The sequence below is a fragment of the Chiloscyllium plagiosum genome, chromosome 18 (genome assembly GCF_004010195.1).
Source record: "Chiloscyllium plagiosum isolate BGI_BamShark_2017 chromosome 18, ASM401019v2, whole genome shotgun sequence".
Taxonomy (NCBI): domain Eukaryota; kingdom Metazoa; phylum Chordata; class Chondrichthyes; order Orectolobiformes; family Hemiscylliidae; genus Chiloscyllium; species Chiloscyllium plagiosum.
This window is the reverse complement of record NC_057727.1, coordinates 45426517-45441426: the sequence shown is the minus strand read 5'-3', so window position 1 is coordinate 45441426 and position 14910 is coordinate 45426517. Positions and strand designations below refer to the sequence as shown.

The following is a 14910-nucleotide window of genomic DNA, read 5'->3' as shown; positions in this document are numbered from 1 at the left end:
TTTACAGCCACACTCATTTATTTTAACTTGCCCATGATTTCCTGAGTGTTTCACATCCTAGAATAATTGTCCAATATGAGGGGAAGCTAACAAATGTGTGAGTATTCATTCTGTTGCTGATCTGTAGTAGAATTCATGATAAAATCGCATCCACTGTAAACTGGCCAGAGCTTTACAGAATTTCTCCCAAAACAAACAAAAACAACTCAACCTACAACTATCAGAGATAGATGAAATTCACCACAATTGTTTTAGCCTGACTAGATGATTTACCAAGACCTCATCCAGTGATATTACCAAGCCATTGCTTCTTCAGTGTCAACATCGTACTTTGTTTATGGAAAAATGGATAACTTAATATTTCGAATATGGCAGATATTGTCTTTTATCTTCACTATATTTAAAATAGTCCTAAGTTATGTACTGTATTAATAGCCTTGCAAAAGTTAACTTTCAGTAGTAAATAATTGCTTCTTGGCTTGAATGCCTTTGTAGTAAATACAACTGTGAACTATTCTGAGAAATCACTGAAGTTCAATATCAACAATGAGTGAAAGGGTCCAGAAGAATTTCAACTCCAGTGATCTGGGGAGATAGACTGCATTAAATACTTGACCAACACTGATTTTTTTTTTGTTTGGGGTGAAAGTGTTAAGCATGCACTGGAATGATATGGCCCTTGTTACAGTCACAAAGCCAATTTTTCATAATCAACCTTTTACCAATTTCTGAATTTCTCAGTGTGCACCTATTTCATAAATGTGACAGTAATTTTAACTACTAAAAGTAGATTACACGCTAATAATTTATAAGCATCTAAAAAACTGAACAAGCATAATGTGTAGACCACTTTTATGAAACTCTTTGATGTACCACATTATTGCATTCATATCAGATTTCTGACTGAGAAACAATGTAAATGCATAAACTATTAAAACCCTGGTACAGCATAATCTTGGATACATTATTTTATAGCACTATTGCCTATTTTAACATTTCTTTGGTGCAGTATCACTTTTGTATGACTCTAGTGCATTTAAGCTTGATAAAGAGACTACTGTTTATATAGTATTAGCTGTAGCTAAAATGGACATATTCTGCTTTCTTCTCTTCAGCTTATCCCATGAGGAGCACGGATGCAATCACCCTTTATATGGTCATGGTGTGTGTAAATGGCCTGGTTGTGAAGCAGTCTGTGAAGATTTTGGACAGTTTCTAAAGTAAGTCCAGCCTTGTTTTTTTGTTCATGATTGATTGATGTTTGATTAACTTGGGAATCGAGGAGAGAATGTCATTGATCCAAATAAAATACCATCTGCAGTGTTGAGAATTGGAGTAAACGAGCTCGTAAACTAGAAAGGCAGTCATGGAAATGATGGTCAGAATCAAACTGATAGCCCAATGTTTGTACGAAATAGAGTATAAATTGGAGAGAGGTGTTAAGAAGTAAGGTACAGTATACTTAGCCATGTTAGTTAATTTATGCATTTAGGCTAATATAAAATTAAACCAGTTGAAAAGAAAATGAACATGTGCAATTCTATATCTGTCAGTAATGGATGATATATCAGAAAAAGAAAAGCAGATTTTGTCAGCAGCATGCATATTTATTTCCTTATTTGTTTTTTGACCTAGTTGAAGTGCTGGTTCATAAACTCCTGGTTATTAATTAACTGCTAAACATAATTGACCAACTGTTGTTTCAGTTTGTGGTACTCAGTACAGTGCTAGTAGGAACCCTTATTTTATATGATAATCAGCATTGCTTGAAAACAATTTCTTCACAGGAATTAAAGCATGGCATTCAACAGATCAATTACTCAAGCTCAAATATTATTAATTCTTACATTAAATTAGTTTTTTAATGCTACCATTGTAAAAATGCACTTGCGGACAAAGTCAACAAAAATTATAGTGTTTAACTATTTGTGAACAACATTCATACATAACAGGGGTGCTTGGTAGTCACAGAAAGTGTTCACAGTATCCAAATGGTGTCCCTATTCTTGTGTTGAGAAATTCTGTGACTTTATTTAATAATTGTTACTTGATATTTACAAAAATTATACCAGTTGAGTAATCAGATTACTGTCTCATTTTGGATACTGAAAATGTTTCAGTACTGAAATGGCTAAGAGATTAGGTCATTTTGCAGACAGTGATACAATCCCATCTGTTTTTAATACTGAAGTATACAAACAGCTTTAGAGAATGGAATGTAACACTTAAAAACAAATTACTGACACTTAACTGTTGTATTTTTACATCAGCTTCTTTTAATAAAATTTCACATAAAATGGATCTAAACAAGATTTAAGCTGTATGGAAAATGAAAGAAAGACTTATTATGAGTGATTTTTTGAACTTGTTTTTATTAGCTCACTATGGTGTAGTTCAGTTGTTTGTCTAGACTATTCAAACTCAGCAAGCATTTAAAGAAAAACTTTAATTATAAAGAGACTTCTATTTAATATGTTCCATGAGTACAAAATTCTCTGTAGATTCAAAACACTTCCGTGTGAGTTTTTGCAGCATTGGTGTTTTTAATTTGAAGAAGACCTTGTTAAACTGTTATGTGTGTGGAAAAAGTCAGTCGCTTTAATAAATTCGAAACTTGTTCAACATTTCTTGAGAATCTGATTGAGGGTCAACTGAATAATTTGTTTCTATGTTTCCCTTTGTTTACTCAGCATGATTTTTTTTCCTTCCCCCCCCCCCCCCGATAAGTTATTTTAAGTCAAGTAGTTGAGATCTGAAGCTTCATTAGGTATATTGGTATTAGTTAAGATCTTGCTGTAAACAAAACCAAATGTTGATTGGTAATGTTAACACCTTTGACAGAATGGTCTAAAGGGGTCAGAATGACCCATATGCCACAGTGCCCTCTAGTGATATCAAACTTAAAAGGAAGATAATTTACTTCTCAATTGACAATTGATAGGTTTTCTCAGTATTCTAAAAAAAATTCTGTTCTTTTTATTTAGGAATCTGTAGATTTTGTCAAGGAAGATGGAATGTTACAAAAAAACCTAGCTCATTTACCTTCTTTATCTGTTTCTTTTTAAATGAAATGTTTTGTTATTTTAAGGAAAATTTGGTGAAATATCAAACTGTGTTGGTTGGACAAAAAGTCATTTAACACATTATTATGTTTGCTTAAAAACAATATTCTCTTGGATTCGAGCTCTTGGGATCTGGGGAGCACAAGCTTTCATTGGCACCCAGCTGATGGTGCAGCTTGGTTAGGCACAGTAGAACAATGCAAGCAACAGGGAAGAAGAGATTTCATGAAATGTGCAAGGAAAAATGGTGGAGGTAAGTAAGAAGGGAGGGTTTTGAAGGTCCAGGGCTCAACAGGGAACTTGGCATTTCGCCACTGGCTAGGTAGTAAAGAAGTATAAATAGAAATATAGGTTCTGTGATGCACATTTTCATAGTCTTGAGAGGAAATTTAAAAAAAAGACTTTGCCAGGTGCTAACTTTGCTTGCAACAGAAAAAAGCCTACAGAAGCAAGTCTCCTGAGATGCACAAAAATCAAGAGACTTTTGGAAATTACAACTGGTTGAAAGCTGATGATCTTTTAAAATGACAAATGAATTATTTTAAGGGCTGCATATATATGCATCAAAATTAAAAATTTACTGTAATAATCTACCAGCTTTGTACTGAAAATATGTGGAAGTGAAAATTCAGTTCAGTTTAATATGCTGTAAAGTACTGTATCTGTTAATTTAAGATTTATAGTTTATTCTAACGTTCACAGATTTGTTTATTTTTGTAACAGTTTGGTGACTTTTAAAATCTCGTTTAAATTCTTTTAAAGCACAAGTGTAGCCATTCAGTGTCACCTAAGTACTGTGTAGTCATTTATCAGCACAACATAAATATACTTACAAATGAAGATTCTGCGCCAGGTTTCCATCTCCCAGTTGAGATCTGAATTGACTAGAAAAATGCTGAACTTAATTTTATTGTTCGAAAAACATTTTTCCCTGTCTCCTGTTCCCACACCATATTCATCTGGATTTTTCTTGGGTTAGGAAAGTCTCGAGTACAAATGCTCAAGCACCTCTTCTGATATCAGTTTCCTAATGTAGGGACAGCAGGAAAATTATATTTTCTCCTGAATGCAATTTTCATGTGTTCATGCGGGTTCAGGAAGCCTAAAATGTTTCTGTTTGGAGAGTTCATAACCAGTGGGCAAGTGCCTGCTGAAAGGTCAAAAACATCCTGAAAGGCAAGTAAAGTTTTTGACACCTTCACATATCACCATGCGCTTTTATAATATAAATTTGTTAACAATTTAGGGTGATTCAACATAGGTATCTTTCCCTTGGTGGTAATGACCACCATTGTGTAAGCCTTGTGTAAGCATTGCAGTACATTTTCCATCAGAGAATGCTTTACACTTCTGTTAAAAAGTTCCTGCAAGCCTGTGTCGTCATGCTTTGTGCCATAATTTAAATAGTTCTAGCTGTTAGTAAGGGTTAGTTGAGGGTTAGAGAAAATCTGACTGCCTGCACTTCTCTATTGATTAACAGGAACTGTGCTTTGAAATAGGAATGGGACCCCATTCTATTCTTCAATTCTTCCAGCTTTGCTGCCTGAAACAATGTTCTGTCTAAGCTGCGTGGCCAGTCTGAGGGTCTGTGCATCCAATCAGCATGCCAACTCTGTCCTCAGCACTGACTTCTGCTTTCACACTAAAGAAAATAAGGATGGAGGCAATATAGGCTGCAGGCTTCTATCATGGCAGCTGTAGTATTGTGAGACCTTGATTGGGTTTCAGAAGTTCTAATGGCTTTAATTCAGCAGGTGCTATATTGATCCAAGAATGTTTGAAACTTGTAGGAGACCGTAATAACCGAATAGTCCAGTTTAATTCTGAAAAAGGATCACTGGAACTAAAACATTAACTCTGCTTTCTCTCCACAGATGCTGCCAGACTGACTGAGTTTCTCCAGCAAAATACATTTTTGTTTCAGATTTCTAGCCTCCGCAGTTTTGTTTTTTTTTGAATATAACAGAATGTGTTTGATGTGGTTAGCTGTTTATGTGCGAACTTAATAGGTATTTAAAGGATTACAATATTTTTATTAATGTGGTGGTCATTTGCTGAAACATAATCACACCACCTACAGCGTTTCTTTAACAGCAGAACAGAAATTCATTACACAAGAGAAAAAAACACAAATAAAATACAAAGCAAGCAATCTAGATGTGGAACACTGTTAAAAAAATTCTTAAAACACCCAGCAAAATCACGTTTCAATCTATTCCCCAATGATCACTTTACAGTGATTCAAATCTGTAGAAATTACAATTCTATATCAAATGCCATACCTTTAAGTCTGATTTAAGTGATTCAAGTCTTTAACTGCTGAGATGTTGAGTCTTCTTACCAGAATAATCACAAAGCTCAGCATTCACGGCTTTTCTAAAATTGAAGCAGTTTGTGTCAGTATGCAATAACGGCTGCGTAACATTCATGTTTGCACTGATAAGTGGTAACCATATACGTGCCAGCCAGTGACCATCTACTTGAAGAGAAAATCAAATAATTTCTCCTTGCCTTCCGTGACATTTCCACAATTGAATCTTGAGATTTACCATTAATCAAAAACTTAACTGGACCAGCCATATAAATACTGTGGCTACAAGAGCAGATCAGTTGCAGGGAATTCTCTGCTGACTAACTCATCTGACGTCCTATACCTGGCCATCCTCTGTATGGCACAAAGTCAGTAGTGTACTCCCCAGTTGCATGCACAAGTGCAGCTCTAACAATGTTTGAAACTTAATATAATCCAGGACCTTGATCAGCACCTCATCTATCATCTTCCCTCTATCGCTAATGCATAGTAGCAGTTGTATGTGCTATCTACAAGATGCACTGCAGCAACTCACCCTGGTTTCTTTGGCAGCACCTTTCAAACTTAACAAAGGCAATTAGGGTAGAGCAATGAGTTTTGTCAGTTGATGCTTACATCCCACAAAAAAGGGTAGAATTGTAATTTCAACCAAAGAAACAAGTTATTGCTGAAGACAATATGACAATATTAATGACTTTACTATCAACTGGTTGTGAATGGAGAAGGCATAATTTGTAAGTTTGCAGATGACATGAAAATCTCGTGTTGTTGCTACTGAGAAGGGTGATCTCAGACTGGAGACTGATTATTTGTTGGCTGGGAAATTGGGCAGAGCAGTGGTAGAGGGAATTTAATCCCAATGAGTGCGATGTGATACATGTTGGGAGCTCTAATAAGGGAAGGGTATACAAATGAATGGTAGGTCCCCAGGGAATACTGAGGAACAAAGGGACCTTGGTGTACAAGTCCATAGATCCCTCAAGGTAAGAAGACATATGGTATATTTACCTTCATTAGCTAGGGCAGAGAGTATAGGAGAAGGGAAGTTTTACAACTTTATAAAACATTGGTTAAGCCTCAGATGGAATACTGTGTGCTGTTCTGCTCACTACACTATCAGAAGCACATGATTTCACTGGAGTGTGTGAAGAGAAGATTCATCAATATGTTGCCTGAGGTGAAAAGTCTTTGTTATGAGGAGAGACCGGATAGGCTGGGTTTGTTTTCTATGGAAAAAACAATTGTTTTCTATGGAGCAGAGGAGAGATTCAGATTGAGGTAAACAAAACTATGAGAGGCATGGCAGACATGTCTAAGACCAGAAGGCATAAGTTTAAATTGAAGAGCTGGTGGTTTAGAGGTGATATCTGAAATAACCTTTTCACCCAGATGTACTGAAAATATGGAATGTGCTGCCAGAGAGAGTGATGGAGGCAGGTACTCGCTCAACATTTAAGAAGCATCTGGATGAGCACTTAAAATACCAAGGCAGAGTAGGCTGTGGACCAAGTGCAGGTAAATGGGATTACTGTAGTTTGGTGTTTGTTGGTCATCATAGCTATGGTGGGCTGAAGGGCTTGTTTCTATGCTGTGTGACTGTATGACAATCAATAGATTTGTACTTCAAATATACGACCTATAAATAAATGTACATCTCAGTATGAAACAAATTATGCAGTGTTGCTGTATAATACTCAGAAATTTGAGAGTCAAACTTGGGGATGTAAAAGCTAAAAGGGGGCCCTCCCTCTTTACCATATTTGAGTCATATCCGAAGTATTTGAAATTGCATGATGAGTCTTCCATCTAGTTCTTCAAAACCACAATTTTTGCATCTATTATCAGAAATGTATAACTGGAAATTTTTAACTGGTTTCCTGAAGGTTTTAAAAGCATCTTACAACAGTTAGCCTTATTAAAGTGAGGCCTGAAGTTTTACCAGGACACCAGACAAGGTCAGGATGATAGCAGGTTAAAAAGGGGAAAACTCTTTTTAATATCCCTGGGTGATAAGAACTCAGTAGTTAATGTTGATCTCACCAGCTTTCTACTTGTTGCCCTCCTGTCTACAACCTATAAATACAGTTCAGCCAAAATAAACAGAGCGGTATCAATCAGTGCTCAGGGAAACCTTTTTCTTGCTTTAGATTTCAACTGCTATTCTTGCCTAATTTGTAATTAAAAACAATCATGCCGTAATTATTAAATTGGAATTGTTTCCTACTTTAATAAATTACATTGGGTTGTTTGTGGATATTAGCTGATGGGAAATCCACATTATTTTTCAGAATCCAAAAGACACATTATATCTGCCACTGAGCAAAGATACATGCAGCATTTTTGTATATATGTTAACATTGGTATCTGTATTTAGCTAACATTATAGGAAAGCCTTGGTGATAGTGGTAAACTGACTAGAATGGAAGAAAACCCAGCTTTGTGCCATGAAAGGGTCTTCATTTAGTTGGTTGTTTTATTGTAGCAATTTACATTAGCAACTGTCATTTCACTAGAAAGCTTTTGCATACACTTCATCTGAGGTCTAAAAAGTGACACATGCCAACATTCATAGTCTCTCTTTATGTCAGTTCCACTCTTTTATAGCCTTTTTATTTGAACCACATTTCACTGAGCTGCATTAGAGCATATTTGAATATTTCATTTCCTATTAATTATGCACTGTGACCCATGCTGTCATTACGGGAAGAGAGTGACCCATCTAATGTAACAAAGTCCATAAAGAATTGTTGGACATTCCTGCTGATGGGAGAAAATTCCTGAATGGTACCGCAACTATGGCCAGGTGTGGTCAGTCCACTGCTGTGATGTGTAGTAAATGACAGAAATGAATTTTAGAAAGCAAGCACAAACGACATTTTGCTAAACTGACGAGCTGAGCATGAAGGCATGCTTAGTGACAGTGACCTACATGGTCATTGAAGATCTGATATAATTTATGATATATATAATATATTGGATCCATTAGTGAGCATAATGAAGTAGTGAAATGAAAGGGTATTTGTGAAATCAGTTCAAACATCCTGCTAGGATTATGATTAAATGATTAATGAAATGCTACTGCATAAGCATTTTCAAACAGTAATTCATGCAGAGGCTGATAAAAATCCTCCAATCATATTTCCTTCACATGCGAACCTTATCTAGACCATTTTATATAAATCATGAAATATGCTGTCTGCTGGCAAGGTACTTATTTAGATTAGTTATAAACGTGCAGAAAAAGGGAACATCTTTGCAGTATAAAATAATCATGCATAATTATATTCATAATTCAAGCTTGTGACAGATTCCATCTTTCTTATTCTTGTTGTCCTTTGCCTTCATTCTGGCTTCATTTGATTTCTGTTATCTTGATGACATAATTAACTGTTAAAGCTCAGAAAATAAGGAGACCTTCGAGAAGAAAAAGGTTGGTTGCTTTTTAATGGCACCAAAAGCTTTATGTGCCATACATATTCAGTCAGACATTTCTGGAAGAAAATCATTTCGTGTCATTTTAGTGAATTACAAAACAGTACTTTCACAGGTTGATGGGATTTTACCTTCTTTTCACATTAAAATGTTGATTCCAGCTCACTTTTGTTGTCAGTTTTTGGCTTGTTAGCTTTTTTTGGCAAATCGTAAAGACCCTTTATGATCAAGTTTGAAATATTAAATGCTTGTCTTAAAATAAAAGTATTAAATATGTACAACAGTGTATGAGATTTTCTGTCTCAGCAGCTTTTCTGTATTTTTAAAGTGTTGATTATCTGAATATTTCAATTTCGTCTCTTCGCAGACACCTCAATAATGAGCATGCACTGGATGACAGAAGTACAGCACAGTGTCGAGTACAGATGCAGGTTGTACAACAGCTGGAACTTCAGGTTGGTTTTCTTTTGAAATAGATGCATTGACTGAATTATCCCAACTGGTTTACTATCATCAAAAGTTGAGCCATTAACAAGCATACAGCACTCACCAACTGTCTCTTTAAGTTCTTCACCATAGTCGGGCGCTCGATGCTGTTGTGGCACAGTGGTAGTGTCTCTACCTCTGAACCAGGAGACCCAGTTTCAAGCCCCATCTGCTCTAGAGTTGTGTAACAACATCTCTGAACAGGTTGATTCGGAAATATCTACAAACTAGTACAAAGAGATAATAAGAGAGATTCAGGAGCTAGAGTTCACTTGGCACAGAGATAGTATTGTCACCTGTAGGCCAGATGGTCCAGGTTCAAATCCTACCCACACCAGAGCTATATTCTTACGTGCCCCTCAAAAGATTGATTAAAATAATATCAGTAATTGAATAGTCAGAGGGAGGAGGGGCTCCTGAGCAAGAATGTCGGTGTTCAACTCCCACCTACTGCAACTTGTGTGCCATAGCATCTCTGAACAGGTTACATAGAAAATATCTACTGGTTAGGAGCTGGAGTTCTTGTGGTGCAGTTGTAGTGTCCCATCACGTAACCAGTAGGTTCAGTTAGGCTTAGTCATTAAGTATATTCAAAGTTGAGATAAACAGATTTTTAAAGGACTCAGGGGTTTTTGGGAAAGGCAGGAAAATGAAGTTGAGGATTGTCAGATCAGCCATGATGTCATTGAATGGCAAAGCGGACTCAATGGGCTCAGTGGCCTACTTATGCTTCCATACTTCAGAAGTGTATAATATAAAGTCAGGGCTAAAGAGGGATTTTGTGGTGCAGTGGAAATGTTCCTACCTCTGAACCAGGAGACCCTGGTTAAAGACCTACCTTCTCCAGAGGTGTTTGATAACATTTCTGAACAGGTTGATTAGGCAATATTTAGTGAAGGGTTATTATTATCATTCTGATTACATGTCTTTATTGTGTCCTTCCACCCTGCAGGAGTATGAACCAGTAACCACTCTACAAATCATGTATTTTACTGAAGTCTTTTTATCATGACATATATATCTATTCAATTTACCATCAAGAATTTGTAGAAGAACAGAAAACCTACTGTTCCTCAGTACTTCACCTTCCACTTTAACATTTGTGTTTCCTTTTCCTGGCCTCCTTGAGTTCCATAGAATTCCTACAGTGTGGAAACAGGACTTTTGGCCCACACTGCCCCTCCGATGTGCATCCCACGCAGATCCCTGACCTCTACAACCCTGCATTACCCATGGCTAATGCACTTTCGCCCAAGGGTGGAATCAAGTGCAGGTCCCTGGTGCTGTGAGGCAGCAGTGCTGACCACTGCGTCACCGTGCTTCCAATGTCAGTTACTTGTTCCTCTTTTTCTCTTGTTCAACAGAAAAAGAAAGTGAGGAATTCATTATCCTTCGTAGTGTGAATGAAGAAGTTGAATTTAAGCTATATCATGTTGAGTAACATTCTTTTCATTTGCACTCTGTAGATTGAAGAGGTTTGAACAGGAACAGGGCAGAAGCAAACAGGAAAAATGGGTTGGGTGGAGGCACAGAGGATTAGTTGGTCAAGACATTAAATATTAACTTGGAGGGGCTGATTTGAATTCCAGCTTAGCCAGTGCTGGAATAAAATTCAATGTTCTTGATAAGTAAACAATTTGAAAATTACTTATTGAGGGGAAAAAAAAACTGTACAGAAAAATTTGCTAGTCACATTGATGTACAATATCACTTGTAAAATATTTAAAGCTTATAAATGCCTTTAAGGATCATGCACCCAAAAGAAACAGTTTAATTTTAAGAGCTTTCCCAAAGGACCACAAATGTGAACATTTAGCAGAAACTCTCAATGGTGATTAATTCAGATGGGTGGGGCATTTTCGAGCAGAGTAATTTATAAACTAATGAAAGATTGTGGGAATTTCTGCCATATTTTTTCACTGCAATTGTGGACTAATTGCATTGGGAATAATAGCATATTCCAACTGAAACTTTACCTGTATGAATCTCAAGAGGTTCTGAGTACAACTGTTTCACAAAATGTATGAACACAACAGGCAGAAGCACACTTTGCAATAAGACTGTGTATCAGTAAATTTAGTATTAGAATAATACCGTGCTTTAAGTGGAGAACAGCTGACTAGCATGTAAAGAAGATGCAAGCAATGTATTAGATCAGAAATATCCTTTGTATTTCTGGCACTCTGAGGGTCTTACAGGAGCTACAAAAAAAAATTAATGACAATGAAGAATCTAGTGGTAAGTGGTATTGTGTTTTAAGGATGGTTCTCCTGACAGGATACCAATATACCTTCCGTGTCAGCCTCTGTTCTGTTGAAGCTTCTAGCATAGGATTTGAAACCATTCCTTCTAACTCCGAGGTGAGAGAGTATCCCATTGAGATGTGGCTGAAGCTTAACAGAAGTTCTACAAAGATCTCTGCAGTTCTGATTGAAAGTAGTATGTAAAAGCTTGTGCATTTTGAGATGCATCTTGTAGTTTGGAGCTGTCAGTAGTGATTGATAGTGAAGCTAACACTCTTAATGTTACATGACTGACCAGGAATCTATCCCATTCTTGCCACCTGCTATTGTTGTGTGCTAGAAGAACTTGTAGGTTGGTACTGAATGTGTTTGACTTCATTGTTATTATTTAGCCATTAGATCTGGACATTGTTGACTGGGCAAGAATTAATTGTCCATTCCTTGATATCCTTGAGAAGGTGATGGTGATTTGCCTTCTTGAGCTGCTATGGTCCATGTGCTGTAGATAGACCCACAATGCTTTAGGAAGATAATTTGAAGATTTTGACCTAGTATCACTGAAGGAATGACACCATATTTCCAAGACTGGATGCTGAGTGGCTTGGAGAGACATTTGCAGATGCACGTATCTGCTGTCCTTGTCCTTCTAAATAGAACCGTCAGAAGTGTTGGAAGGTGTTTGGAAAGTGCTCTCTAAGGAGCTTTGGTGAATTTCTGCAGTCCATCTTGTAGATAGTACACTGCTGCTACTGAGCGTCAGTGGTGGAGAGAGTGAATGTTTATGCCAATCAAGTGTGCTCTTCGTCCTGTATGATGTCAAGCTTGTGTGTTGTTGGAACTGCATTCATCCAAGCAATGTGGAATATTCTTGACTTGTATCTTGTGTAGAGCTGTTAGGCTTTGGGGAGTCAGAAGGTGAGTTATTCGCTGCAGTATTTCTAGCCTCTGACCTTCTTTTGTAGCCTTTGTATTTACGTGGCTAGTCCAGTTCAGTGTCTGGTCAATGAACACGCCTAAGATGGTGGTAGTGGGGATAATACCATTGAATGTCAAAGGACGATGCTTAGATTGTTTCTATTAAGCGACGGTCATTGCCTGGGTATTTGTGTGCTGCATATGTTATTTGCCACTTTTTAGCTCTGATGTTCTCCAAGTTTTCCTGCATTTGGATGTAGAATCTTTCAATTTCTGAGGAGTGGTGAATGGTGCAGTCATCAGCAAACATTCCCATTCCTGACCTTATGATGGAGCAAAGCTGCTGAAGATGTTTAGGCTTAGGAACTAAGGCTACCCTGAGGAACTCATTACATTACATTACATTACATTACATTACAGTGTGGAAACAGGCCCTGCGGCCCAACAAGTCCACACCGACCCGCCAACGTGTAACCCACCTATACCCCTACATTTACCTCTTACCTAAGACTGCGGGCAATTTAGCATGGCCAATTCACCTGACCTGTACATCTTTGGACTGTGGGAGGAAACCGGAGCACCCGGAGGAAACCCACGCAGAACGTGCAAACTCCACACAGTCAGTCGCCTGAGGCGGGAATTGAACCCGGGTCTCTGGCGCTGTGAGGTAGCAGTGCTAACCACTGTGCCACCGTGCCGTCCCGCAGAGATGTCCTGAAACTGAGATGACTAACCTCCAACACCCACAACCATCTTCCTGTGTGCCAGTATATCTCCAAGAAGTGGAGAGTTTATACCCGATTCCCACTGACTTCAATTTTGCTAGTACTCATTGACGGCAGTATCTCTCTTGAGGGCAGTATCTGTCGCCTCATTTCTCAAATTCAGCACCTTTGCCCATGTTTGAACCAAAGTTGTAATGAATGCGGCTCTCTTGGCCATCAGTTTCTAGGGTGTGTCTTGAACCAGAGTTTCTGGCACAGAGGCAAGGCCATTATCCACTGTGCCACAAAACAGCAAGTGGTTTCATTTGTGGCTATGATTGAGCTGCCAGTCTTCAGGTTAGCAGCAGAATGGATTAACCACAGAGATTTCCATTAAATCTGAGCTGGCACGTATTCAGCTAAAGGTGTTTGCTGAAGTGCCTGAAACTTTGGCAGTGGTGAGACTCAAACTCAAACCTATGCAGAAACTGGAATCTGAATTTGCCTCGTCAACCACTTGGCCATGCTATCACAAGTATATTTCCTTATATGTGCATAAGTGCAAACAGCAGCTTAGAAAAAAACAAACAAAAATTGAATCCCGAAATGAGACAAAAACAGAAAATAGTTTAAGAGAGAAGCTATCCATGGAGCATGTGATGTGGAGGGAAGGGAGAGAAGGGAAGGAGGAAAGGAAATGTCAATGATAAGCTGGAGGGCAGGAAAACAGGAGAGATTTAATGAGACAAGCTTCCTTTTGTATGAACAGTGAGTAAAGAAAGAAAGATATTTCCAGATGGGGCATGAATGTCTAGCTAGCAGCCATCTAAATGTAAAATGAAAAAATAATGAAAGAAATGAAAAAAAATCAAACCAGCATTAAGAATAAAGATGCAAAAACATTTTTAAAGAAGTAAAATTTGAAGCAGAAGTTACATGCTTGCAAAATACTGGAGTCAGGTTAAAAGGTTCATTGTGTCAAGCTTCTTTGGAATATTGGAGGAGATCAAGAAAAGAAAAATCAGAGTGGGAACAAGGTCGAGAATTGAATTGACAAGCAACAGGAAGCTCAGAGTCATGTTTATGGATATAATAGCAGCAATGGTAGATTTTTTCCGAGGGAGAGCTTATAGTGCAGTAAAACTGTAGAGATTGAAACTCCTACGTCACCATGTTTGTGCTAAAACTCTTAGCTACGTCCTTTGTCACCTCCAGACTTGATTACCTCAATGTTCTACTTGCCAAGGCCCAAGTCCCTTTACATATTGCAACTTCTCCAAAAATGTGTCCACATGCTCTAGTAGCTACAGGATTTATGCTGTTGTTCCTCGTACATGTGTCCTATATATGTGAGGAAGCAGAAAGGAAAGTGACCTTTGTAGGGGAGAGGGAGAATGATCAGTATGGTAGGAATCATGTAGCAATATCTTGTGCTGCAAGTTCAAGTCAAAAGTGCAATATAAGTCTGCTATTTATGCCCAGTCAGCAGTAACTCATCCGTAGATAATACTGAGTTCAAGTCAATTTCAGGTATGGCTGAAATATTGGAGAGCAGTAGCATTATTGACCTCACGCATAAGCAGAAAGTACATTGTGTAAGTTACTGAACAACTCAAATAGCTCTACCTTCAGAGGTAAATACAAAGAAGTTGTATGATGAAAATGCCACAATACAATCTCAATGTCTTTTATAGCTGGTAATAAAATAGTTACATTTTATGTATGACAGTTAAAAAGGAGGAGATGTTTGGAAGACC

At 37.7% G+C, this 14910-nt stretch overlaps 1 protein-coding gene across 12 annotated transcripts in view; it reads left to right on the top strand.

The window, feature by feature from the left end:
• Nucleotides 1–14910, top strand: part of foxp1b (forkhead box P1b) — a 422867-nt gene that overhangs the window by 342272 nt on the left and 65685 nt on the right. For all 12 annotated transcript variants that reach the window (XM_043708338.1, XM_043708343.1, XM_043708337.1 and 9 more), the window contains 2 exons: nt 1116–1220; nt 9173–9260. In XM_043708338.1, coding sequence (XP_043564273.1) covers nt 1116–1220; nt 9173–9260 — 193 coding nt within the window. The remainder of the gene's footprint in view (nt 1–1115; nt 1221–9172; nt 9261–14910) is intronic.